The sequence below is a fragment of the Acanthopagrus latus genome, chromosome 17, assembly GCF_904848185.1.
Source record: "Acanthopagrus latus isolate v.2019 chromosome 17, fAcaLat1.1, whole genome shotgun sequence".
In the NCBI taxonomy this organism is placed as follows: Eukaryota; Metazoa; Chordata; class Actinopteri; order Spariformes; family Sparidae; genus Acanthopagrus; species Acanthopagrus latus.
This window is the reverse complement of record NC_051055.1, coordinates 21,442,215-21,469,742: the sequence shown is the minus strand read 5'-3', so window position 1 is coordinate 21,469,742 and position 27,528 is coordinate 21,442,215. Positions and strand designations below refer to the sequence as shown.

Genomic DNA, 27,528 nt, shown 5'->3' with positions numbered 1-27,528 from the left:
GATTGATATGCATGCACCTGTTAACTGATCAGATAGGAATAACAGCATCTCACGTTATCTGTATGGCTATTGATCATTGGTTATTGTCCAGAGAGAGGCACCACAAAAGAAGTAAAGGTTGTAACAGGTGATGAAGTCCATGATCCCTCCCCTCAGACACTGACTACAGTTACAGCACCTCCTCTGTAAAAAAAACACTTTCTACATTCCCCAAGACTGCAGGAGAAATGGAAACACCTGTGGCTCTGTTGATCATCTTGGGAGCCATCTCAGGTGAGCTTTCACCACAATTATTCAGGTTAAAAAAAGCATTAAATATATATATTTTATAATGTTGATTTTTACAGTCTAATATTAAAAGAGGTTTCATATCAAATTTTCTCATCAGCTGTGACCAAAGTCTTGCTGCAACAGTATTACATTATTATTCATTCAGAAAATTATTACAAAACTTAATTACTGAGCAGTGATTTATTTTCAATAATCAAAATATCATTAGTACGGCCTTGATTTAGATTTTAATAATCCTCTGCAAATATTGGAATTAAACTTGATAATGTCAGTTTAAATATGAAGACTTGCTAGTTGACAGTACACTTATGACCTTTGTTATAATCGTTTTTACTGTAAAATTTGTCGCCTGGGATTACAGAGATAAGCTTTGCCAGCTAATCATTCCGATACTTAAATCACCATCGTGTATCAGCCAGTGCTTTGGTGCGTATTTACAGTTGCAGTAGAGTAGAGATGACACCTCTCTGAGTCTGATAGTTTTGAAGACTGAATTTTTTTAATGATTATTTCTTGTGTATTCAAATATTTCTTCAATTGATCACATTCTTCCAGTTTAGAGAATTCTGCCACCTTGGTCTCTTTCACACATATCCAAACATCTGTCTCCTCCAGGTTTAAGCCATGGAGATGGCGTGCTACCCGACGGTCTTACTGCAGCTGTTGGAGAAACAGTGAAGTTCACCACAACAGTGACTCCACCAGAAACACCTTTCCTGGTAGTGACCTGGAGTTTTTCTGATGTTAATATAATAACATCCCAGACTGCTATAAACATAACAGACCCAGCGTATACAGACAGGATCACCCTCTTCCCCACCACTGGATCTCTGGAGCTCAGGGATCTGACTCTTAATGACACTGGAGATTACACTGTCACCATTATATCAAATGCTGGAGCAGCGCAGAAGGGGAACTGCAGACTGGTTGTGCAAAGTAAGTTGTTAGATTACTTTCTCCCCCCTGAATTAAAAACATACAGAAAATCTTGTAAATATCTTGATCCTTACAGTGGTGTCAAACTGATCCAGTAAAGGGCCGCTGTGGCTGCAGGTTTTCATTCCAACCAAGCAAGAACACACCTGATCCAAATCAGGTGTGTTCTTACTTGGTTGGCTGATTGGTTGGCTGATCCAAATCAGATGCGTTCTTGCTTGGTTGGAATGAAAACCTGCAGCCACAGCGGCCCTTTACTGGATCAGTTTGACACATGTGCTTTAAGAGGTAGATTTAAAAAGTGACACCCACTGGGTGGAAAGGAGCAAGTGATTTGTGCAGTCTTCCATTTGCAACTCCTAGTAATTGTTGTGTATCTACCCACAGTGCCGATCTCTAACGTAGTTGTAACTACCAGCAGCACAGACTTGGTGGAGCTCAGCGGCTCCGTCAGTCTGTCCTGCTCCGCCTCTGGATCCTCCCCTTCTTTCCTCTGGCTGAACAGCAGCTCTGAAGTTACAGCAAGTAACAGAGTTCAGCTCACCGATGGAGGCGCCACCCTCACTATAGTCGACGTGACCCGCTATGACCAGGGACCGTTCAGGTGTCATGTGTCCAATCTTGTCAGTAATGACACCACTGATCCACTGAGCCTCTCCATCAGCTGTGAGTTACTAAATCTAATCCTCAGATGATGCATGTTCCTTCAGATACCTTTTTTTCTCAGCTTACAAACCTTTTATAGGTGATTCTCTCTTGTTTTCTTGTCCTCTTTCCATTATGCCACACTGCAGATGGCCCAGAAAATATTAATTTGACATCTCCATCACAAGAATACTACGTGGAAGGATCAAACATCAGCCTGTCCTGCTCAGCTGCCTCCAGACCGGCTGCTGTGTTTTACTGGCTTCTGAATGGAGACACGTTGTCTGACACTGGACAGGAGTTCAGACTGGTGAACATCCAGATGAGTCAGAGTGGAAACTACAGCTGTCAGGCCTTCAACAACAAGACTATGAGATATGAAACATCTCAGCCTTCAGCTGTGACTGTGTTGGGTAAGTTGCAATGAAAACTTTTACAGTCGCATTCAATAAAATGGCTTTTTAATGTTGACAGAAGAGAAAAACCTTTCAGATTTTTATGATGCTTATCAAGTAATGAGAAGAGTTGGATACTCTCTCACCTGATATATTTTAGCTCATTATGAATAAGTTTATGTGGAATTAAATGACTGCTCCAGCACCACTGTTGGGCCATTAACATGTAACAGTAGTCTGAACAATGAATACTTTTTCATCCCACAGCTCCAGTATCCAACGTGAAGGTGAATGCCAGCACCACAGACATCTTGGAGTCCAGCAGTGGCTCCATCAGTCTGTCCTGCTCCGCCTCTGGATCCTCCCCTTCTTTCCTCTGGCTGAACAGCAGCTCTGAGGTTACACAAAGCGACAGAGTTCAGCTCACCGATGGAGGCGCCACCCTCACGATAGTCAACGTGACCCGCTATGACCAGGGACCATTTATGTGTCATGTGTCCAATCTTGTGAGCACTGAAACCAGTGATCCAGTAACCCTCTCCATCCACTGTGAGTTACTAACCTGCATGTTCATCTCACATCATATCAGTAGTTTAAATTGTCCAGCTCTATGACTGACAGTGAGTCATTAAGCTTCATGTCATATACTCCCTTCGCCTCACGCTATGAACATTATTTATCTGTCATGTTCTTTTTGTGGCAGTTTATTCCCCATTTTTTATTGGTGACCTTATCTTTTTATGTTTCTTGCCGCAGTTGGCCCAGAAAATATAAATCTGACGCTGTCCCCATCACAAGAGTACTATGACGAAGGGTCAGACGTCAGCCTGATCTGCTCAACTGACTCCGGACCTGCTCCCCAGGTTTACTGGTTTCTGGATGGAGACCTGCTGCCTGACACCGGACCAGAGCTCAGACTGACAAACATCCATATCAGTGAGAGTGGAAACTACAGCTGTCTGGCCTTTAACAACATCACTATGAGAAATCAAACATCACAGTCTGTAGCTGTCCTTGTGCTAAAGTGTAAGTTGGATGACACACCTTTTGTTGCTAAGGGCTGGAACAGCACCTAACACTTAATGCAGGCTTTTAGTGTCTCTCTGGCTTTTGAAAAGATGATTTTTTTAAGTAGTCAGAGAGTTTGAAAAGAAATCAATTTATGAAACAGCCTGCAATTTACACTGCAGTGTCGTTGTATGAATCAGGTACCAATTTAAATAAGAAGGAAAAAGACTGAAGAAGAAAAGAGAAATAAATTATAGATGAAGTTCTCTTGTAAATACAGGTTATTTCAAGGGCTATAGTAATTATCTAAATGGTAAAAAAAATGACTGTTACATTTTTAACACATAGAACGTAGAGCATTTGCTTTTTGCAGATGCTAACTATTTCTTTTGTTATTTTGTTTTTTTTCTACCCACAGCGGAAGTCTCCAATGTTGTGATAACTCCCAACACCACAGACCTGTCGGAGCCGGGATGCTCCGTCAGTCTGTCCTGCTCCGCCTCTGGATCTTACCTCTCTTTCCTCTGGCTGAACGGCAGCTCTGAGGTCACAGCCAGCGACAGAGTCCAGCTCACCGACGGGGGCTCCATTCTCTCTATAATCAACGTGACCCGCTACGACCAGGGGCCTTTCGTGTGTCATGTGTTCAATAACTTCAGTAATTACACCAGCGATCCAGTGGAGCTCTCCATCAGCTGTGAGTTGCAGAGCTTGCCTGCATGATCAGTCTTTAAAGTTACAGCACCTGCATGCGAATGCTTGGCAGATCATTAAATCTGCAGGTTGATTCATGATTATTACAGCCATCGTTTCAGCAGTGGTTTCATCTAAATGACGTGTTATGGTGCTCCTTGCTGTTTGATTGTTACCAGCGTTTGACTCGTACTGAGTAAATGACAGCTGGATTTAGTTTAATGATGCAGCTCGGCATTTAAAAAACAGTAATGAAGCCTCCACACTGAGACAAGCTGAATGCAACAAACAGCTTTTCTCAAGCTACTCTTCTTTAATCGGTGACCATGCTGTTTTATGTCTTTTTTCCCCCAGTTGGCCCAGAAAACATTAATTTGCAGCTGTCTCCGTCGCAAGAACATTATGAGGAAGGATCAGACATCGGCCTGTCCTGCTCAGCTGACTCCAGACCCTCTGCCCAGCTTCACTGGTTTCTGAATGGGGACCTGCTGCCTGATACTGGACCAGAGCTCAGACTGGTGAACATTCAGATGAGTCAGAGTGGAAACTACAGCTGTCAGGCCTTTAACAACAAAACTATGAGAAATCAAACATCTCAGCCTGCAGTCATCTCTGTACTGGGTACGTTAGAATAGATATAGTTAAATGGTTTAACATTTGAATAATTGCTGCTAACCACTTTTTTTTTTCTGTTTCCCCCACAGCACCAGTCTCGGGTGTGGTAGTGGCTTCAAACAACACACACCTCTTTGAGTTCAGCAGCTCGGTCAGTCTGTCCTGCTCCTCCTCTGGATCCTCTCTCTCTTTCCTCTGGATGAACGGCAGCACTGAGGTTACACAAAGTGACAGAATTCAGCTCACTGATGGAGGCGCCACTCTCACTATGATTAATGTGACCCGGTATGACCAGGGGCCGTTCAGGTGCAACGTGTCCAATGGTGTCACTGGTGAAATCAGCCAGCCAGTCTATCTATTCATCCAATGTGAGTTCAAGCGAACAAGAAAAATCAGTCTCCATGTACAAACTGAAAGACCATCAAAGTGTAAATCTTATATTTTATGTGTAATATTAATTATTTGTTCCTCCTTTCCAGATGTAACAATAGTACTTAAAGTATCTTCATAGAGGAAAGAATTAGAAAGGATGCATATTGAACTGTACCAGTAAAGCTGTTCTTGCCAGCTTTCTAGATTAAATTCATAAACGTATTATTTATTATACTTATTTTAAAATTCACCTATTATACTAAACATCAGAGTGCTGATAGCGCTATGGACTGTGTGTGGATAAGACACTACACATGAATGGGGTACAAGGTTTACTAATACATATCAACTTTTATATTCAGAACTTTGGATGAGGCATGGTTAAAAATTCTTGTCTCATTTTGTTGATATATTAGAGTTGAAAGTTTCTACAGGGGTGATTTTTGGATATCTTTTTTATCACTCCATAAATCAGAAAATCCTGCAATTAAAAATCAATTTCCCACCTTATTAGTTAAAATAAGATATTACATAAATCAGGCTACACAACATTAGTTTTGTTGAGGCAACCTGAATTTCCTTCCAGGCAACAAAGTTCCTGAAGTTTGTTGAGTGCTTCACTTTTTAATTGTGATTCAGATTTTTCAATTGTAAAGGCAAAGGTCCACAATGAGCTTTGTAACAATAAGTCTGAAAGCCAAGAATGTAATACCACTCGCTTCGCTTGTGTTCCAGATGGACCTGACAACGCCGCCATCAAAGGACCTAAATCTGCCCATGTTGGAGATTTCACCATGTTGTACTGCTCCACCGCGTCTGTACCATCAGCAACCTTCACGTGGCTGTTTAATGGAAATCCAACTAGTTTTCATGAGGCTGTGTACGTCCTACCTTCCATCACAGTCTCTGATAGTGGGACGTACACCTGCACTGCTGTGAACGCTGTGACAGGGCAGACTCGAACAGTTACCCATGAGCTAACTGTTGTAGGTATGTGACAAAGAAAAACTGATGGAGACAAACATTAATATTAATGAGATGTGTGTTTTGGGTGAGGAAACATTCATTTTGGATTAATTGGGATTTTTTCTTTGATTTCTCAGACTGTGACTGCTCAGCTCTTGTGGGAACAGCAACTATCATAACGGCTGCATGTTGTCTTGTAATTGCAACAGTGTGTGGAATAATTGTGTATTATGTAGTGAGGAGGAGAAGGTAAGCAACTTGTGATTTCTGCTGAAAAACTTTTACATACAATTGTACATAGGCACAAAATGTCATAAATGTCCTTGCAGTGATTACATTTGGTTATGATAGCTGTAGCCTAACTAATGGAAGATTAACTCGGTTGGTGAAATGCTGCTCAAGACCCTGGTTTTAGTTTCATAGTTAATTTTACATAGAATGAAAACGTTATTATGTGTTGACCAAAATTGATGGCAGCTCTTTTGAGGCTGTACATTTTGATTTTTGAACTGCATCATATCAAAAGCTCAAAGAGAGCAAAATATTTGAAACACCTTTCAGCTACAGCCTCAGAAATCAGTGTAGATTTCAGTTAAAACTTAATTGAGACAGAGACAACATTAATTAAATATCATGTTATTATATTATATTGGACTGAATTATAACCCGTATACCCTTATACCCTTTTTTCATCATTTGTGCCATTTAAACAGTGTTATGACAATATGTTCACCTTACAATTACATATTACATTGAAACAATCATCAGCACAAGCTTGTGTTTTAAAATAGTTTCATCTTCATACGTGTAGAAATACTATTTCTATACTATTTCATGATATACTTGCAATGTTTTATTGAAGGATGTTTTCAATATTTATCAACAAATACACAGATCATTGCTATTTTTGATAAATGTCTGTGTATATCAATTATGTATCATCAAAATGTACATACTTCATATTTTTTAATATATTCTTGAAGCAAAATTACAATGTACTGTATGTATGGTCAAATGTTGACATATATATTACATAATATTTCTCAGTGGATGTTAATATTTCCATTTTTCTGGTCACTTAGCACATACAAGACTCAAACAGACATAGATTAATGTTTTAATTGATGCTGGTTAAGTAACTTTTTGAAGATTTGTATGCCTCAGCTGTTTTTCGATTTAACATTAACTTCTGAGCCACAAGAGTTCTTAATGCCTCATTGAAGTTAATACAGTTCTATAAAGTGGAAATTGGTTGGCTGGTTGAAATAATCATTTGACTTTTGCGCAACGTCGGGCTGGTCACATTTTAACAACGCCCCACTTTCATGTTTTTCAGAGTGAACAGCATTTATCCAGCACATCAGAAAGGTGAGTAAGTTCAAGTCTTATCTTGTCTCACTGTATCAGGCGATGACAATGGAATGACTTATTTCTCAATCATAATGGTGCCATAATAGTGATAATGAATCATGAGATTTAACAGTCGCTGTTTTCATCCCCTAGAAAAATTAAGTGTGAAGCAGAGACATTCAGACATTTATAAGATCTCACGGACATCACGTAGCGACTTGTCTACCTATGAAGGTGAGCTGAGTGTGAGAAGCAGCCAGGATGTGTTTTCTTTGAGTTTTCATACCTGTGGTCTTACTTAATCAATATATTGACTGAGTGCCACAAACAACAACTCGTGTATTTCCAGTTGCAGTCTTTCTGTATTCTCAGTTGCTCTCTCTTTGTTCAGAAATGACACCTTGCTTGAGTTCAGCAACACTGTAGGCGTGCTGCTGTTATATCAAAACTCTGAATCCTCTTTGTAATCATCTGTTAACTTTTCCTCCTGCAGCATAAACAGCACAATCAAAAGAAGCCTTCCGCAGTTTCCAAGATCAACAGTCTCAAAAAGAAAAAGAGCAATGGAATTGTTTTTTAATGTATTTATTCAAACAAACCATGTAATGCCTTCTTCAGATTACTGTTCATCCTGCTGAGTTTGATGTTTGAGCTTTATGTAACCATATTTTATGATAAAGTCTGATGGTTGTGCATATAATATGTTATATATTGCAATAGCTGTAAATAATTCAGATGATTGTTATTTATTTAAGCGGTTACTTAATAAAGTAATTGAGCATGTCTTTTATCGTACATGTCATGTAAATATGTGTTCATTCAATAAACAAGTTATACAAAGTGTCGAGTTCATCTGTCACAAAGACCGGGCCAAAAGATTGTATTATTAAAGATGATTATAACACATGAAGCCACCTTCACCTGTTATCTGCTCCCATCTTTTCTAGAATAACATCCTTCACCACAACTAGAACAACAACACTCCACTATAGACGAGTGTAGCCAGTGTCTGCAGAAGCAGACGATATAAAGCTGCAAGCTGCACTGTGAGGCTGTTCTCAGGCTCCATGTGGTGCTCTAGGCTGAACGCTAACATCAGCTTGCTAACGACAACAACAGCACCACATTGCGGATATTTAGCATCTTTTCATGTTCACCATCTTTGAGCTGTAAAAGGATGAAAGGCGTTTAGATCTTTCAACTGGGCTGACCTGTGACCTCGACAGAGTGTAGCTACTGCCGGGCCTTATCTGTCAGCTGTTAAATGAGTTAATATTTTACAGCTCAGAGAAGCCACTGTTTTACATCTCGTAAAATCCTCCATGTTTACTCAACCGTACCGCCTGACTGACATGAGCCAAATCAGAAAACATTAAAGTAACATAATGTTAATGTGCCACTCTGAACAGTTACGTGTGTGTTGACCTCCATTTATTTTGTCTTTTAGATGCGTAGTCTTGTTTCACATCCGCTGCTTGTGTGTTTTATCATTTGATGAAAGCAGACAGAGAGACCGAAGGCAGACTCAGTGGTGCCGACATGCACATGCAGCAAATACTGTAACACTGAACAATCACTAGAAGATATTTCCATGCTCTGTGATGTTCCTCGCACGCCTGTGAGATCACAGAAGTTCACTGCAGAGATCACATACAGTGTGTAATGTGCGACTGCAGGCTTCAGTCGCTCTATAAACACAAAACATGCAGCTGTTGTGTGTGTTGTCTGTTGAGTCCTTGACATCATGAGCTGTGTAGGGATGAACATTTTTTTTTATAAAAAAATAAAAACATGTGAGAAAACTAGTTCAAAACATGAGACTGAAAAGACCTTCACAGGTAGCTTTGACTGAGTTTTGTTTCAAATGATCAAAAACTAGCCATCTCCCAGGTTTCATCTCTGTGATGTTCTTTGTGCACTGCAGTTTTGTGTTTTTCATTAGTTGTATTCTATCTATTTATCTATTTATTTCAAATATTTAGTTTCTTTTTGTTAGTCTTTTGTTTGTTTTTGTTTATTAAGTTTACTACATGGATATTGCATTAGAGGTATTTGTTGCCTCTACAACACTATGTGGAAACATTTCTATTTTATTCCATTAAGTTTTGTGGGTACATAATTTCAGTTAGTTTTCATTTTTTTTCTGAAGTAGAGGATTCCTTTTAACATATTCTATTTCACTGCTCAGTTTTAAGATTAGATTTAGTAGCCTTGGTGTTGCATTGCGCAGCGTTGTTTTACTAACTTTATTCCACAGTATTCTTTCTGTTCCGTAAAAAATTACTTTTCCTTTGCTTGTTTTGCATTTGCAGATACATCTTCTTGTGCACCTGTCTGTATCTGTGTAAGATAAACAGGTCGATGAGGAGGACTGCACGTTTAAAACCTTTTCTTTTGAAACAAGCTCACTGAGATCATCTGGCCTGAGAACAATGTGGACTTCCTCCCTGTCCTTGGCCTGGTCTGTCCGAACACTGTGGATTAATGATTACATGTGTAATAGTGATGGCTTAATAGTGGTAAAGAAGATAAGATTTCACCCGAGTGCAGGTCAGCTGCTAAAGACGCCCCATTACTTCCATTGTGTTTGACCGGACCGGCCTGACACGTCTGATGAAGGGTCAGAGACAAAACTTCAGTAATAAATAACAGACAAAGTCCATTTATTTTTTGTACACAGCGGGTATCATAAAATGTTTATAATAGACATAAATCATGAACTCAGGGACATTTGTCTATTGAGTCCAGCAGCGAGGTCAGTGGTGTCATGATTTTCCACCTGAACAGAGGCAAAGCACTGACATTTTCATCAACATCCATCTGTATCTGGTGTCAATTATAAATACAGCTTTGGGTTAACTTTTTTCTTTCTTTTTTTTTTTTTTTAGATTTTACAGTTTCTAATAAAATATTTCTAAGGTTTTTTAATCATGCAAAACACTAAACACACATACAACCAAGTTTTTGTAATCTAATTTTTTTAAAATGCCATTCCTGTTATTATATAAACTAATATCACACTTTTGAAGTGTTTGAGAACAAAGTACAGAGAGAAGTCAGACAGCAACACCAAAGTGTGAAAAATGAATTATGACATGGTTTTTATTTTCAATGACATTTGAGAGGTGAAAGACTGATGCTGCGCTCTGACGCAACAGTTGAGTGAACGTGTCAGCTTACGTCTTTTTACTCCGAGCTTCTCAGGATTACACGAGGCAGAAGACAGGGGAGGAGGACAGGTCACTGGTTCACCAGCTGATAACAAACTCTGATACTGATTTATATTGTCAGATGATTCACCGACCAATCTGACATGTGAGCGTGTACAGAATCACACTGAAATTCTAAAGAATAACAAAACAGATGCAAGTGCTGCAATGTTGTGAGTTTTGCACGTTGAGAACTGCACATGTAATAATAAACACTCTAATTTCTAGAGTACTTTCCAAAAGTGCTTCACAGAGGCAGCAAAAATAAAACATATAAGTCATAAAATCGTCTGTTTTTAAAGAAAAACCTGGTAACAACAGGGAACAGATACAAGAAACCAAATGAACAGAAATCAAACTGAAAACAGTCGAACAGATTAAAGAAATAAAACAAACAACAAATTCAAGTAAAATGAGGCAAGGCAGTGTGATAAAGGAAAGATTTAAGAAGAGAGTTAGAAGGAGATCCTCAAGCGAAATTTTAAAAGAATAAGACAACTCAGGGTAAGGAATCATCAATATTGCATGACTGTCCATCCGGGGAGATGGATCCATACTCGGTTGTTCTTCCTGAGGTTTTTTGGGGCAGAGCTATTTTTGAATCAAAGGTATAATGACAGAGGGCGCTGTGTGCTGCACAGATGTTAAACCCCCGTTACGATTTGAGATATTACATTATTCAAATCGCTTTTGCTGGACAGTAAAATGCTTATGATTGAGAGGTTGGTGATTTGTTTTACAGTGCTATTAAATGAAGCCAAAAAAGTAAATCTAAGATGATAATCAGCAAAGTACTGTAGTTAAAACAAGATAAACTGTCACATATTAATAAAAAAACTGCATATCTTTCTGTTCTCACCCATGATCACCCATGATTGTTATATGAGCTTCAACGATAAGATTAGTTCAGTACATTGAATGAGATAAAACATTCTAATGATCCTCTGGAGAATTTGGCATCATTAACATATTATTAACTCTGCTGAGTGAGGCGGTCACATGTGCAGTCCGTGTATCGGAGCAGCTTGCAGTGGATTGTTTGGCAAACTTTTCTATTTTTTGGTTTTAAACTCCATCTTCTGTTAAAGACATCAAAGTCCATCTAGTTACTGTGTGCACATGCGTGACCTCAAAACTCAGCTGTAGTCTGGAGAGACACTGTTCATTATTTCAATGATGGTCAAACTCACATTTGGACAGCTGCCTTGGAGAATGAGATAAGGTGAGGCTTTAATCACTCAAATGGAAAAATTAACTCACTGCAGAAGTGGTCAAATCGCCCACAGTTGAGGGCAGTTAACCCAGTTTTCTGAGGCTTGAATGAATGAAGCTTTGTGGAAAAATACAACCCTGTGAAGTGTGAGCATTGTAAAAGCAATCTGTGTGGCTGAAGGGATGGCAGCGTCCGTCCTCCACCAGACCTCCTGAAGAATCTCAGCAATTTCCAAAATTGCTAAATATTTTTTTAATTTTTTTTTAAGCAAAATATTAAATAATACTAATCAAAACATAGATCAACAATCTCCAAATCCTGTTAACTATGAGAGAATACTGCAATTACTTGTGGTACTGAAGGAAAGGTTATTTTTCTTAAATTCTGTCTTTTCAACATATTGGTGGTGGTAGTAGCAATAGTAATTTTTCAGTTTTCCTAAATGAATGAACATAGAATCAAATTCATAACGATACGGTGTCAAATTAATACTACAACACAAAGTGAAGTGAATGAATTAACAACTGAAACAGTTTAAATTAAATGGAGTCAATTTAATTTCCAAAGCCAAAAATCACAATCAGTGTCTCAGTGAGTTTTTACAATCTTTAAAATGAATGACATCCTCTGTCCTGAGACCCTCGTGCAGACTGAAGCTTTAGCTTTTTGTACCAACCTTTCTTACAAACAATATTATTGTGTATATCATTATTCTAATTGATGCTACATTTACTTAGCAATCAGAATCATACAGTACAGTCAATTTCTTTCATGACAGTCTAACAAGCATTAGTCACAGGATGGGCAGTTCGGAGTGCATTTTTAATGGAGACCTAGTTATTCTATTGAGAAAGGGGGTTTGGTTTTAAATGTAAAGTGTGTCTGTCTGTTAAAGCGTTTACATTACAGCAGACTACATACTGTGAAATATTTACAGACTTGGAAATTAGCCAAAGAATCCATTCAGAGCTCATAAAAAGGTACAGAGATGTAGCATGACTCCATACGTGAAGAATGCAATCTGTATCACATAAAACTCTGGTTTCTGTATTTAAGTTGTGAAATTTAGCTTTGTATTTGGGACATTAAGTCTTGATTGTGTTTTGACTCAGTGTAAGGATATTGTTGTTGTTTTTACTTTTTTAACTATCATTTTATTTATTCTATTTTTATTTTTCATTTTATATTTTTATTTGAAGAACAACATATAATAAACATCAATTTCATCATCTGAAATCTGATGCATTTTACAACAATAAAGCTAAAAGCTAAATTTCATCCTTGATTTCCAGACAGGTGAACAATACAAACAGCAGATATGTTATAAAATACTGTTCACTCATGATCAGAATGAAAGTCTTGATTAAAGGGCGTTTAAAAAAAGTTGTAAAGAGTCACTAAATACATTTTTCTCCATACTGTAGACAAAGAGACATTTTAGATCTGTATCTGGTAAAATTTTTATTTTTTTGGGTTGCCAGAAGTTAAATCTTGATGTAATTTGCTGAATGTAGTCAGTCGATTGTTTCCTGTATGCACTTTTTTTTTTTTTTTTTTTTTTTTTTTTTTTTTTTGGTTGTTTTAAGTAGTTGTTCCTTTAAACTCTTATTGCTGCTGTCTTGGTCAGGACTTCCTTGTAAAAAAAATCTGAATCTGAATGGCAATATTCCGAGTAAAATAAAAAAAATGTAAAAATGTGCAAAATGTGATGCATTGTGAAATGATTTAGTGGAACAGGTATTAAGAAAGAAAATAATACAGTTTATGTACATCTTATTTAAACAAAATATATATTTTTTTCCTTTTTAAAAAAATAATCATATTCTTTCATGTTGTCAGTCAACACACCAAAACAGAAAAACAAAAAAAAATCTTTCATCTTCTCATCACACATGGAAACTTCATTTTATGGTGAAAAACATGTTCTCTTATCAAACACTCATCACCTGATGAGCCACATTAGTCCAACACTCCCAGCATACAGTGAGACAACAGAGGTAAAGTAACTTTATATTTACACAGAGAGAGCCACTTACTGAAGCAAACTGTGTCTGTCGGTGACACATCCATGACACGTGGATGTGAATACCTTCTTTGTTTCAGCTGATCTGATGACAAACACAAACTATCTCCACCTTATCTTTTTTTTTTTTTTTTCAATCTAAAATTCAGTCTCTCTGCCAACGTTGAAGCTGAGACCTGTTTGTAAAGTGGTCTGAAGGAAGTTAAGTGTCTCCTGGACGTCTTTGATCCTCCTCCTCAAGGAATGCTACGGCTCACTGCTGCCTGAGAGACCCAAAACCACTCACTGAGGCGCTCATAAAGCTGATGCACAACACACTTCACCACCATGACTCAGATGTTATGCAATATAGGATAGTTTTGAAACTGATTTACTAATTGTTGAATGTTGATGACCTACCAATTTAAGAATCTTCAGCTCATTTAAATCTGAGTCTTGTCCTGAAGCTGATGACCAAAAAGACTTGATTCAACCTGATCTGAGGACAAACATCTGCCTCTAAATTGATGCATAACTAATGAATAGATCATCTTGATGCTCAATTTTGAATGATACTGTATGTTTTCAGTCTTTGGAGTTTAACATCAAATGTGCTTTATGTCATTTTGGGGAAGAAATTTTAGTCTGAAGAGAAAGATTTCCACTGACTTATTTTATTCATGTCAAAACAAACAAAATAAACACACTGACCTTACTGGTGACACAAGGTGAAATTCAAAATGAAATAAAAGTTGAAATAAAAAAATAAACACATGTAAGTTAACTCCTCACAATACCTGCTTATTGGTAGACTATTCCAAAGATTAGGGGTTTCTGACTGGAACTTCTGAGGTATCAGAGATATACAGCTGATCAACGCAACCAGTCTGATGCAACCTTCATACTTAATGCGTAAAACACAAATCAAGCTCAGTTTGTCAGGGAGAGGCAGGCAAACACTCCAGTGGTTTCAATTTGGGGGAGATGTTAATTATAATCAACCTACTTTAAGGCAACACTCGTTAATTGATGGTTGATTAAATGTTAAGTAATTACATGACCTTATAAATCCACCAAATTATGCATTGCTTTCAGCATTAGAGCTTTAATTTCTTATTTTTTGTCATGCAAAGTCTTTATTATTTATTTATTTATTTATTCATTTATTCATTTTCAAGTGGGAATCTTACAAATCACTATAAGATCTGCTGTGTTGATGAGACAAGGACAGGACAAGATCATTAGCAAAGTCATTGCAATTAAAGCTTATGTTTCAGTGACTTTCTGGATTATTGTGAAAAGTATGTTTGTGTTCTGAGGACATGACTATTTATCTTTTCCATTCATTAAAGATAAAGTTCTATCATACTTTAATAAGGGCAAACTGGTTAAGGGCTAAATGCTTACCAGTATCATATTAAAGTTTAGCTTAAGGGCATGAGATTCTTCTTTGTGATTTATCATTTTCCAACAATATTAGGATAAAGAATTGTTGTTCCTTGAATACAGCTGGCTGTTATTTGTCTGATCAAAGGCCATTTTCTAAAAAAACTAATTAGTCCATCTCCCCTAGTCTGGGTTACCACTGACTGAACATATGCCCACAGGCATTTTGGAGTATGTACACAGTGGCAGCGTAAACAGTGTAAACAGTGTTTGTGCTTTTCATTGCTGTGCGGTGGGTGTGGGGGGGACGATAAAAGAGCAGGAGCACCACAGCTCTCCTAGTTTTCACTTCAGTGAGTGTGAGACAATGTCACACGAGTCATTATTCACCGTGGAGATGCTCAGGACTGCTGCTGGTTTGCTGCTTGTTTTATCAGGTAGATTAAATTCAAATATTTAATGAGCTACATCGTGAATGCTTTGTTGCATCAATAGCCCAGATGAATCATTTTCAGGCCACACTGGACTCAAAGAGGTTTTAACAGTGTTGTTCTTCATTTGCTATCTAATCAGGTATGTGTGTAGCTGAGGGCATCTTACCCCAGGGACCCCTGAGTGGAGCCGTGGGAGGCAAAGTGGAGTTCACCACCACCCTCACACCCTCAGAGAAGCCGTTCCTCTCCGTCAGCTGGAGCTTCAAAGGGATGAACATCATCACCTCCACCAGCGTCAACGTCACTGAGCCCGGACATGCCAACAGGATCTCGCTGGACCGAACCACGGGGTCCCTGGAGCTCAGGAACCTGGTGCTGGAGGACAACGGAGAGTACGCTGTCACCATCATACCAGACGGAGGGCTGCAGAAACAGGGGAAGATCACACTGAACGTGTATGGTGGGTTTGATGTTCAGAATGTCTGATGAGAAAAGACCTTACGGCCATTTAATATACAGGGTAAGGAGATCTGTCTTTAAAGGTCATAGAGCTGGATGAATAAATGCGTGGATAAACAGTACACTGATTTAGCGCCGATATATGAATTTAAATCTGTATCTCTTCATAACAAGATTTATAAAAGAAAGTGAGAACATTTTCAGTTAAGGAAAAATGTAACTGCATCTTTGGGGGGGGGGGGGGGGGCAAATATTTGGTTGTGGTTTGCCTCTCCTCTGTAGCTACTCTTAGTACTAATGAGAAAATAAGAATTGGAAAAAGAACTCGAAGATTGGTAGTAAATTGGTTGTGAGTAAAAAAGCATGAAATATGTCTTTTTAGAATCATAACATTGCTAAATATTTGATAGGACTAAATACATCAAACACTCTGTGTGTTTACTTTACACCTGTTCAGAGTTAAATGATCAGGGTGTTGGATTTAGGGGAATCTTCAGGCGGAAATTGAACATCATTTTATTTAGATTTTTATTTTTTATTAGCGCCTAATCAGATAAAGAAAGAAAGAAAGAAAGAAAGAAAGAAAGAAAGAAAGAAAGAAAGAAAGAAAGGGTCAGCTCATTGACACTCTTTTGCTCTGACAGTGCCGATAACTGGAGCCACCATCCGCAGCCCGGCCGCCATCTTGATCGAAGACAAAAGCTCCACCAACCTCAGCTGCGAGGCCTCCGGCTCCATCGGCGCCAGAGACTGGATGAAGGACGGCCGACCTCTCCATCCAGGAGGCACAGTCAGCTTCTCCTTGGACAACAGGATCGTCTTCTTACAGCCTGTCCACAGCTCCAACCACGGCACCTACCAGTGTCGAGTCAGCAACCCAGTCAGCGCCATGACTGCGACCCATAATCTCACTGTGAACTGTGAGTCCTGCTCAGTGTAGACCATGGACACACACACTGTCTCCTACCAGTCTTAACATGGTTTGTCTCTTTTCTCTGTGCAGTTGGACCTCATAACATATCAATTATTGGGCCATCAGCAGCAGCACCAGGCGGCAGAGTGATGCTGCGGTGCACAGCGGACTCTGTCCCTCCAGCAAACTTCAGCTGGACGTTCAACGGCAATGAGACTCACGTTAATACCTCCTTGTATGTTATCGAGAGACTAGATGAGGACAGCATTGGGAATTACACCTGCACTGCCAGTAACATGATGACCATGTGGGAAAACTCCACAGCTCTGAATCTGAGAGGTGAGGTTTTTTTTTATTTGTCATCAAAATTATATGTACTGTTCTTAAATGTCATGGTCATTTTTAAAATGGCAGTGCAAGGGGTGATAAGTGTTGTCTTCTTCCCTTCATGAAGCGTCCTGCGCTGCTCCCTGCTGGTCGTTTTTAGTGCTGCTGAGCAGTGCGCTGACTCTGAGAGGGTTAATGTAAGAAGAAGTGGCAGGTGACAGTCTTAACTTCTAAGATATCATCCCTTATTGTTCGTATTTGCTTTGTCTTTTTATTTTATTCATATCTTAATATTAAACTACGTTCTTTGAACTCAGATTCTTCCCGAGCCTCACTGAGGACCCTGAATGTCAACCGGAATGTGCAACACATGAAGTGTTATCTTGACACAAGAGGCCTTGATGCAACAGGATGTCATACCTGAGACAAAAAGGAAACTCTCACACTGCTCATCAATCATCTTTCTTTTTTGAAATCTATTTGAAAATAATCACACAGAAGACATAGGTTATACAATTCCATTACTATTTAAATATTTATGTGCAAAAGTTTATTCTTCATATGAGCACTTGCCGGATTTATTATTCTCATTTATTGTGTATTATTGTTGCACGTATCCAGACATAAGTGTGTAGTGTTTATGTTTTTGTTGTTGTTGTTTGTGTGTTTGATTTCTTTGCTAGCTTGATACATAGATTTTATTGGCGTTAATCATTGTTTTTGATTGCATTACAAAGCACCTTGCCACATAGGTTATAAAAGGTGATTTATCAATAAAGTCTGTTCTTATCATTATCATTATCATAAATCAACATTTTTGCACGTTAACTGCCTGTTCCATAGTAAATTATACACGTTTTAATCCAACATGTTCCTGCTGATTCTTGGGCTTGTGTTTTGTGTCCCTGCTCACAGATAAACATAACACTGTGTGTGACTCTTTGAAGGCATATGTGAATTTTATTCGTGTTGAATGATCCATGAACAATCACATAATTATCTCAGTAGTATGTGATTATCTTGCTGAGGAAATGACTGTCTCATTGTTTTACAAGAAGCAGCATTTGGTTTATGAACGTTCTGTTCAGCATTCAGCAATATCTTCTTTTCTGAGTCTGTTTTGTAACTTATTTTCTTACAGTTTACCAAAAATGTAGCCCGGACTTATCTAGTCTCAGGCCTGTTAGTGCTATTATTTCCATCTGAAATGTAGAGAAGTAGATTAATTAAACCTGTTTTTCATGGTAGAGCACTGGTAGTGTGGTACAGCACTAAAACAAATGTGATTTGTTTAACTATTCTCTTAGTGTTATTGATGCTACATAGTCACAAACATATACATTATGGTATTGCCATGCATCCTGCAGACAAAAGATAAATAGTTTTTAAAAAAATATGTTGCCTCTTTCTTTTACTCGCTTTCAGAACGAATGCACACGCAGACAGATCAAGCTCTTCAGCACAGGAAGCAGTGGTGCTTATGTTGCTTATGGCCACAGGGGGCGCCAGAATCAACAAAGAATCTAAGTCCCTGTAGCAGCTTTAAGTTCTATCATTTGGAAATGATTTAGTGTTTCAGCACTGTGCTTGAAGTAAACCCAATGCTTGAGTAAATGTACATGACCCCCCAACACTGATTGTACTTTGACTTTTCAAGGTCTGAGGACTTTCATCAACAAGATCTGTCTACTGTAACATCCTCCAGAGCACCAATATTTATGAGACAGACTCGAGCTGGTCGGATCTCGGTCGTTTCCTGAGCTCAAGAACCCAAATATGCACTGATACAGTCAGCTGTGAAACACAAACTGTCCTTGTCAGTGTTTTACATTTTGTACTTTTGCATGCTTCGACTTGAAGGCATGTAACTCGGGATGCAGAGCCGGGCCTGTTGCACTTGTTATTCCTGTCTCGCCCTGTGGACCAGTCATTTACATGCAGGCAACAAGCTGAGTTCGACCAACTGAAACAGACAAAGCTTTGCATCTCCGACCTGATTACCCTGTTGAACACCTGGGGCTAATTCAGCCGGGGACTTTGATTGGTGGAGATAATTATGCATCACTTTTCTGAGATGCAGCTCCCTTCAGGAGGCTTGACACGGGGTCACTGGTGCGAGGCTTCAAAATTAATGCACTGTTCTGCTTTGTTTCTCCACACTGCTATCATCCAGCATCTTAACTGAAACTGTCGAGCAAGGTGAGCTTTGACTGACAGCCTGAAAAAACGTGGGGGTAAAAAATCTGTGCTGAGTGTTGCAACGGCTTTCTCCTTTAGTCTGTAGATTGAGTGTCCTGTTACACAACATTTACACCATCGTGCAAGGTTGCGTATAACTGTGAGAGGTCAAAATCAGCTGATAAGATATCAGTTGGGAGCTATTTAATACTTCAACATAATGTGAAATACTTAAATATGAAAGTTTGGTTCAGTAATAGTTTCAAGAAGTCACAAGATTGACAGCTAAAGCAGTTGTTTTATATTGTTCAGGAGCAAACCTGCAGAGTCTGACTGAAGGTAAATCTGGATGAAATCATTTTTTTTAATCTCTCTAGTTGAACATGTCTTTGTCAAAGATTTAAAATTCCATATTATGGAACTACGATGAGAAAGTAATTTAGATTGTGCAATAAGATTTCTTTTCTGATAATTATGCTCTCTGTACGAGTGTCTCAGTTCATTACCATATTGTATTCCTCTCTTCGCTATTGAAACTTTTGACTTTATATTATTTGAGTTTTTTAAGTTACCTGCTTTCGAAACTTCTTTCTTTTTCTGTCTCAACCTCGGAACGACTAATTTCCCTTTTAATTTCCCTTTTTTAGACGATTTATGTTCGCCTCTCTTTCTCTTTTTCAAGTCGCACAAACACACTGATTCTGAATATCCACTTCTAATGGCTTTAATTTCCTCCTCGATATAAAGGGGAACAGAAGCAATGAGCATTATCGTAGATCTGACATCTGCATACCAGTGAATAGCATGAGTCATACATTTTTCAGAACAAATGTACAAGATAACGTATCACATGCATTGCATGTACGTACAGATGACAAATCAATCGTCAGCAAACTTTGTGAGGTTGGTGTTGACTCACATCCTGTATTTCTACTTTCATCTTCAGGAAATCTACACACCGGAACATAGTAGTAGGACATGCATGGGTGTTTTCATTTGCTTTCAAACATGGAGCTGAAATAGAACAAAACTTGAGCAAGGAGGTCAAAATTACTTTTCTGTTCAGATAAAACATTTTGCTGTGCACTTCACCCCACACTGCCACTATAATCAGAACATCTGCATGCTTTTCACCCGCATGAGTTGTTGCAAAGCTTCTGATATTTACACATCTGTGGATGCACATCCAGGAACCATACTACCAATCTTGCTTTACAGCAATTGCTTTGTTCAAATATTAAAACTCTGCAGAGTTGTTTCCAAAAAAAAAAAATGTCATGTTTCAAGTTCACAGGATTGTTTCTCCAGATGTCATTGTCGACCTTTGACCACCAGAGGTCACTGGTCTATCACCTGGGCTGCAGGAGGGACTGAACCAACAGTCGGAAACAACACAGACTTGTAAAATCAAAGACCTTCTATAGAGAAACAGTCGGCCCTGTAAGCAGTTTGATAAGGTGGTGAAACATGTGAGCATCGTCCTGCCACCATGTCATCCTCTTCTCTCTCTTGGGTAAGTGACTTAGATTGCTTAAACCTGGTAAAGCTTCAATGAGATGTTGCATTTTGGATCTTGTCTCATTTGAGTCTTTTTAATTATGTACAAAAAGTGGGCAAACAATGTGTTCATCTTACAGTGTTTTCCTCTGTTTAAATTAGTCTGAGTTAGCTCCATTCCGAGGCTGTGGTTTTGCAGCGCCTTGCTGCCTCAGATGTCTATCAGTCGGTGCTGGCGTCGATGCCTCAGTTCAGACTTTGTTCCTCCTTCTGAATTCTGTTCTTTACTGTCATTATTGAGACATTTCAGGGTGTTTCTCAGTGTCTCGAGAGAAAACAGCAGCCACTGGACAGCTGGCTCTTGTGTAACCCTGTAGGTTTCCTGAATGTTGACTTGAAAGCTGTTGCACCAAAGTTGATCTACTGTTTCAAAATTCACGTGGCCCGTCCACACCCACTCATATTGCACAGTTAACACGTTTCTGTTATTTTGTCCACCGTCTGTAGTCGTGCACCATGAAAACGTGGAGCAGATCAGCTCTCATGCTGCTGAAGCTGATGTACATCACTTTACTCCCAGGTAAGAAACTGTGTTTTAAACTTTGAGAGAGTTTCAGATCTCAGTGATCTCGGTAATTCTTCCCCACAGTGTTCTTATGTGTATCTGCTCATGTTGTTCTTGTAGTATTGTTACATGACTAAAGCAAGGGAACAAGTAAGAACAAGTTGGGAACAATGTGGGAAAGAATCGTATTGTATTATTTTGTCGGGAGCTGTTCAGTGATGGATTGTAATGAGGTAATACTCAAGGACTGAAGCTTTGAGGAACTTGTGCTTTACTTTGATATTTCCATCTTTTTTTCCTACTTTTTAATTCCACCTTACTATGTTTTGGTAGCAAATATTGTACTTTTACTTCCACTTTATTCACTTGATAACTTTAGTTACTAGTTACTTTGCTGATAACACGCTGCAATAGAGCCCAAGTAGCGTAAGTAAATAATCAATCACGGTATCTAAGTAGGTACATTTACTTAAATACTGTTCCGTTTTTTAAGTACATGTACTCATTTTCCACTTTCAGGGACTTTAGCTTTTCTTGCCATTACATTATAAAGGAAAGTACAAAATAATTGCATGCTGCATCAGAGCCACGCAAGCACAACTTTATATCAGTCTACTTGAGCAGCTTTCAAATAAAAAAAAATACTGACTATATGTATGATATACTTTTATTTGTTTTATAATATTTAAGTACAGCATAAACATTGCTTTTTATAGGTGAGTACATTTAATATCAGATTCTTTAAAACCTTTACGCAACTTTCATGCTATGAGTAACTTTTACAGTTACAACCAACCACAGTGACAGAAGTTATGTTTTATCTTCATTACTTTATGCAACATTGGAATTGATTTATGTTATTGGCAACCAGATTCAAAAACATTGATTCTGATATTCAGAAAAAATATTAATTTCGGTATACATATCTAACTATACGTTAAATTTTCTTTCACTTTTGAGACTTAAGATATTTTAAGACTTTTACTCAAGTACTATTCATATGAGTGACTTTTACCAACGTCATATTTTAGCACAATACCTTCGCTTTTACTCAAGTGTGACTCTTGGGTACTTTTTCCAACATAGATGGAACCAAACAACAAAGCTTGAACGTTTCGGGGAAGATGAGATAATGAGTCCTACCAGACTTTAACTCTTTGACTGGTTTAATTCAAAATTGTCATACTCTAATGAGCAACACTTGGAGGGAAGGAGATGATAAGAAAATGAGGAGGTGAACTTAATTTCACCTCCTAAATAACTGTTAGGCTAGGTTTGTGTTTTTACTGGGGAGAGAGTGAGTTGAGTATTACCAAGCACATGCTGCACACCCATGTTGTTGAGAAGGTCTACTAACAGTTACAGTATAAAAGTGCAACCCTATATTTAGACTCAGCAGCTTAATGTGTGCATTTACACTGTTGTCACACTGTTCACTGTTGTTATGCTGCGGAAAAAAAGTGTAGTAAAAGCTTTTTTTGTTGTAGAGCATGAAGATGCTTTTATGTCCCGTCAATATCAAAATTATAAGATATGACAAGCCATTTCATAACTTTCAACCTCAGCAGGACTCTTCGAACCACAACGCTAGCTACAAAAATGATCTCTGTTGATAGTGTCCATTAACAACAGCTCCACAGAGGATCATCTCGCCACTCACGTTGCCTGGAGGCTCATGTAGGAGCTGTGTGTGGCTCTGAAGTGTTCTCATGCTCATATCAGATGCAGCACCTGTTAGTTAAAAATACCTAAAGCATGAATTCTTTTGAAGATACCACATAGTTACCACCTAACATCGTGTTCCATTGTACCTCAGGGTGTCAAACATACTGCACCGGTTCACATTTTCACACTAATGGTTACGCTGTACATTATAGGTACAGTGCAAAAGTCTTGTAGGCTATTAGTGGCTTGTAGAACTCTTGCAGTAGCTGGTTATGTTCATATAACTAACTTGTGTTTTTTTTTTTGAGACTCACTTCCACCTAACACCATTCACACTTTTTTTATAACAGTATACAACTTCTCTATAATAGCATCTCTTCTGTGATGTAAAAATGTCTTATATACTGTTGATGAAAAGGTGAACTGAATAATTATTGATGATACAAAGTCAGTCAAAGACGGTGAGCTCATCGTCACTGAACATCTGCCATCATTTCACCATCACCATCATTATATCATATTAACTTCTTTTTTTTTTCTTTTTCTTTTTTTTTATCAGTTCTTGAATCACAAGATGTCAAAGTCCCGTCTGCAGTGACTGGATACGTCGGGCATGATGTCACCCTGCCATGTGATTTCATTCCAGGACAAAAGGACGCCAAAATCACTCAGGTTCAGTGGGCGCTCAAGCCACCAGGAGGAGAGGAAATCATCATTATTGTTTTCAGTTATACGTTGGGGGTTAGCACTCAAGAGACGTTTCTGAAGGGCAGAGTGGAGATTAAAGAACAATCATTGATAATTAAAAATGTGAAAACGGGAGATGCAGGCTCGTACACCTGCAGCATCGCAACCTTTCCAAGTGGATCATTTGAAGGAACCACCAACCTTGTTGTTCAAGGTGAGTAAGAGAAGCATATGAAGTTATCTTTAAAACTGGCAATTCGATTACAATATTTATGTTCTGTGTTTTTGTATCCTGTTATCCGTTAACATGGCTTTGATTCTCTTTATAAATAAGAAACATATTGTGTTGTGGTCATCTTCACCGATCAAACTGCAGTGATAAATGAACTAGGGCTTAAACTTAAAGTTATTTAATGATACACACACACACACACACACACATACACACAAACATGGTTTGTAACAGTCATGTGTCTTCTCCCAGAACAAATGCTGTTGTCATCAGGTGTGGTTTCTGCTGTGGTGATTGCTGTCTTCTTGCTGTTGGGGATTTTGGCTGCCATAGTTTACCTCATCTTCATCAGAAGGTGTGTGTGTGTGTGCGTGCGTGTGTGTGTGTGTGTGTACAGAAAATGTGGAAAAGAAGGCTTTTTCCATAACCGAGACTCATAATCACAAGATATTACAAATACTGTGAATCATTATTAATCATCTTATAATAACTACACCTGTCAGGCTGATGTTGTGTTTATCAGCAGCACTGTGTACGGGAGAATAAACAGAACATTGCTCTTCTTCTTCTTCTTCCTCTTCTTCTTTCTTGTGGTCTTTGGCATTTAAATGTACAGTAACAGTATGTAAAGGGCAGTGGCTCAATATGAGCCATGTGTGCATGACTCTTCACCACCATGTATTTTTGTAATTATAGTCAGTCTTTTTCATTATTTCATAGACACAGTGCATTATTATTTTGAATATCTGGCCTGTACCACAGAGTTGGTCTCTCTTCACAAACATTTATTTTTTTAGAGACTTTATTTTATAGTAAATGTAAAACATAAAAACAGTGTGCGTTTTGTTGGTTTGTTTCTGCGTTTATTAATTTGAGAATGTTAAAAACTTACTTTTACATACTTTTAGAATTAGAAATTCTAAACTATCATGCAGAAAAACTAATGGCTGCAATTTTGTTTCCTTTCACTCAGACCTTTTTCTACAGTCAGGCATTGTGTCCATATTGGTGAGAGCCAACGCACAAGTTCTTTGACATTCTATTTCTACCGCCGATGATTCTTTTATACCACCAGTCTACTGTTTCACTTCCCTTGACAAAAGCTTGTCTGTCGTCTCAGATACCAATGGTCCAGCGAGAGATGCCACCAGGCCGTCTGTTATTGTGAAACAGGAGGTGAGCTCACAGCTTTCAGTCTGATTAAGTTTAATAATGCAGATGTTCTGATAAGAATTTGTTTCAGCGAGGCAACATGATGACACAACCGAGCACAAAGTGTCCATCTTAAAAGTCTCTCTCTCATAGGATGTCGTCTACGCTGATGTCAGTGTCAAACCATCAAGAGACAGAAAGCCTTCATCCAGCGACAAACCTACAGATGTGGCGCGTGATGGTGATGATGTCACGTACTCTGAGGTTTTAGTTTTGCGTCAGCAGCACGTATGAGATGTGTATGACAGAGCTGTGTAGAAGTTCTTTTTCTTTGAGAAGCAGGGGGAAATTACACTGTTAAAGCTGCCATATGCAAGCTGCACTCACCGTTGACTTTTTGTCCCCTCACTGTGTCTCGGCCAAAAACACTTGCACACACCGCAAAGTTGACACTCGAAAGCCAACAAGCCTGTGCGTTGAAAGGAAATACTCTGCCGATATAAAAACTATTGTTATGATCAAGCAGTACCTCTTGTTATTATAGCAGATATAATTTAGCTGATTCTGAATGCTCAGTCGACCACAAGGCTGCTGACAAGGGCGCCAACTAGAGCCAGGGTCACTCACTGACGGCCTCGTCAAATGGTGGAGGCCCGACGTGTTAAGAGTCTACAGCCGTGCTAGCAGCCGCGAGACTGCCTTTGACAAAAATACATCATCACTTTATATCATTAGTTCTGCAGGTGTCTGCGCACAAAAATTGAAATTTAAACCTTATCGTGGTGCTAGATGAAAACCCAGTGGATCAAAGGTTTTCCACTGGGGATCATTAATGTTCGCACCGACTTTCACAGCTTTTCGATCCATCGTTATATATTTCAGTGAGGTAGCTACAGTAACTGCAGCCTGGGTGTGATGGCTGCGTGCTGTCTCTTCTCTCTCTCCCCAGCCTTTCCTGCCTCTCTCAGGGTGTCGCTATTGAAGTAAAGCACACGTCAAAAATATCTCACCACGCAAACCACACTGTTCCCCATGTGTCCTCTGACCATGGAAGGGGGAAGAAAAAAGAAGAAGAAAAAATGTTAAAACACACAATTAATAGGGAACTAACTCACTCGTGTGTGCAGCCGGCTGCCAGTTTAGGGCCCCAAAAAGTGCCACCAAACATGATTGATTTTCGTAGATTTTCTCATAATTCAACTAGATATGGCATCATTTGTTTAGACACTGTGGTGCGGGCCTCGTGCTTTAACTCAGTTACTATCCAGCCTTCGCATGTGAACCTTTTTAGGATTAAAAGGGGTTTGTGAGTCAGAGAGGAAAGCTACAGCTGTGACTGTACTCTTTCAAATCCTCACTTGTTCTTTTATCATTCTGCCTATTTGTTCAGACTTCCCTGCAGCAGCTTCAAACCAAAAAAACAAGAATTTAATCACACACCACGATAGTGCCTGCGTTCTCAGAGCACAGATGCTGGTTACAGTTGTCGCAGTATTTGACACTGCCCTGTTATTGTGTCTGCTTTGGGAGCGTTGTGCAGATGTTCACAGGTGTGACAGTCTGCGTGGCCCAAATGTACAAAGGTGATGAAAGATGGTTTGCAAAGTTGCTGTGCCGACCGAGCGTACCGTCGCCTCGGAGACAGACGCTATCTGTCACCTGCTAGTAGCGCGGCTTCCTGGCAGTGTGACTTTTGTGGGTGTGAGATTATGTCGGCTCACTGTGCCCTCAGAATGTGAGAACACATAACCAGATTTTTTTCTTGGTTTTGTAAAAAGTCTAACTTAAGGGCTAATTTTGATATGTTTTGTTGTTCCATCTACTTTTTTGTTTGACAGTCATGCAGTGCTTGGGACTTTAATTTTAAAAACCAGTGTCATGCTTTTGAGATACTTAAGTCCTGTTGCTTGTTTTGTCAAGTCGTCCAGATGAGCAGACAGACACAACAATGCACACTTCTGTAAATGTCACTATTTGTATGTGGGCTGATGTTGCTTAATAAACATTTTCACAGACCCGACCAAATCCATGGTTTCTCATTTCTCTTTCTTCACTGTCGGGTTCTGTCGTGACAGGAAACCGATAAGGTAAGATAAGGTAATCGTTGTGTAAAGGGAGTTCATTGTGAAAGTCTTCCCAGAGCAGTGCGTGATAATGACTCAAACGAAGAAGAAAAAATGCTGCATTTTTTCCACTCAGCAAGCAAAGACAAGTGACACTGTAGCACGTCATGTGGTCGTCCCTCTGCGGCCATTTTGCATCTCTTTGTAGCCATTTTTTTTTTTTTTTAATCTCTTTGTGATTGTTTTGCCTCTCTTGTAGTCATAAAATGTCTCTC

The 27,528-nt window shown here is 38.9% G+C and overlaps 3 protein-coding genes across 5 annotated transcripts; all 3 read left to right on the top strand.

Annotated features, from left to right (window-relative positions):
* Positions 1 to 197: 197 nt before the first annotated feature.
* Positions 198 to 8,176, top strand: LOC119006550 (carcinoembryonic antigen-related cell adhesion molecule 5-like). The gene is made up of 14 exons (XM_037075378.1): positions 198 to 273; positions 907 to 1,227; positions 1,615 to 1,893; positions 2,022 to 2,285; positions 2,535 to 2,816; positions 3,024 to 3,293; positions 3,694 to 3,972; positions 4,323 to 4,589; positions 4,673 to 4,951; positions 5,691 to 5,945; positions 6,059 to 6,170; positions 7,258 to 7,289; positions 7,425 to 7,505; positions 7,765 to 8,176. The coding sequence occupies exons 1-14, from the start codon at positions 228 to 230 to the stop codon at positions 7,767 to 7,769; spliced, it is 2,772 nt and encodes a 923-aa protein (XP_036931273.1). The 5' UTR covers positions 198 to 227; the 3' UTR covers positions 7,770 to 8,176.
* A 7,480-nt stretch (positions 8,177 to 15,656) lies between these two features.
* Positions 15,657 to 18,041, top strand: LOC119006528 (carcinoembryonic antigen-related cell adhesion molecule 16-like). The gene is made up of 5 exons (XM_037075332.1): positions 15,657 to 15,975; positions 16,619 to 16,894; positions 16,978 to 17,226; positions 17,342 to 17,428; positions 17,532 to 18,041. The coding sequence occupies exons 1-4, from the start codon at positions 15,657 to 15,659 to the stop codon at positions 17,413 to 17,415; spliced, it is 918 nt and encodes a 305-aa protein (XP_036931227.1). The 3' UTR covers positions 17,416 to 17,428; positions 17,532 to 18,041.
* Positions 18,042 to 19,298: 1,257 nt separating this feature from the next.
* LOC119006753 (nectin-4-like) lies at positions 19,299 to 27,210 on the top strand. 3 transcript variants are annotated; one of them, XM_037075804.1, is made up of 8 exons: positions 19,299 to 19,413; positions 20,680 to 20,905; positions 21,397 to 21,469; positions 23,679 to 24,020; positions 24,291 to 24,393; positions 25,012 to 25,046; positions 25,159 to 25,214; positions 25,344 to 27,210. In XM_037075804.1, the coding sequence occupies exons 2-8, from the start codon at positions 20,882 to 20,884 to the stop codon at positions 25,482 to 25,484; spliced, it is 774 nt and encodes a 257-aa protein (XP_036931699.1). In that variant the 5' UTR covers positions 19,299 to 19,413; positions 20,680 to 20,881; the 3' UTR covers positions 25,485 to 27,210. The 3 variants fall into 3 exon arrangements, with proteins under 3 accessions (XP_036931699.1, XP_036931700.1, XP_036931701.1); XM_037075805.1 differs by having other exon boundaries at positions 19,302 to 19,413; positions 20,701 to 20,905; XM_037075806.1 differs by lacking the exons at positions 19,299 to 19,413; positions 20,680 to 20,905 and adding an exon at positions 20,997 to 21,262.
* The last annotated feature ends 318 nt before the right edge of the window (positions 27,211 to 27,528 follow it).

What these genes read in the sequence shown, in the direction of transcription:
- LOC119006550 (XM_037075378.1), top strand. Translation starts at nt 228, where the DNA reads ATGGAAACACCTGTGGCTCTGTTGATCATCTTGGGAGCCATCTCAG. An exon ending in CTGCAGACTGGTTGTGCAAA is followed by an intron (nt 1,228 to 1,614) that starts GTAAGTTGTTAG and finishes ATCTACCCACAG; the next exon opens with TGCCGATCTCTAACGTAGTT. An exon ending in AGTCTATCTATTCATCCAAT is followed by an intron (nt 4,952 to 5,690) that starts GTGAGTTCAAGC and finishes CTTGTGTTCCAG; the next exon opens with ATGGACCTGACAACGCCGCC.
- LOC119006528 (XM_037075332.1), top strand. Translation starts at nt 15,657, where the DNA reads ATGTGTGTAGCTGAGGGCATCTTACCCCAGGGACCCCTGAGTGGAGCC. An exon ending in GATCACACTGAACGTGTATG is followed by an intron (nt 15,976 to 16,618) that starts GTGGGTTTGATG and finishes TTGCTCTGACAG; the next exon opens with TGCCGATAACTGGAGCCACC. An exon ending in CCATAATCTCACTGTGAACT is followed by an intron (nt 16,895 to 16,977) that starts GTGAGTCCTGCT and finishes TTCTCTGTGCAG; the next exon opens with TTGGACCTCATAACATATCA.
- LOC119006753 (XM_037075804.1), top strand. Translation starts at nt 20,882, where the DNA reads ATGTCATCCTCTTCTCTCTCTTGG. An exon ending in GTACATCACTTTACTCCCAG is followed by an intron (nt 21,470 to 23,678) that starts GTAAGAAACTGT and finishes TTTTTTTATCAG; the next exon opens with TTCTTGAATCACAAGATGTC. An exon ending in CACCAACCTTGTTGTTCAAG is followed by an intron (nt 24,021 to 24,290) that starts GTGAGTAAGAGA and finishes GTCTTCTCCCAG; the next exon opens with AACAAATGCTGTTGTCATCA.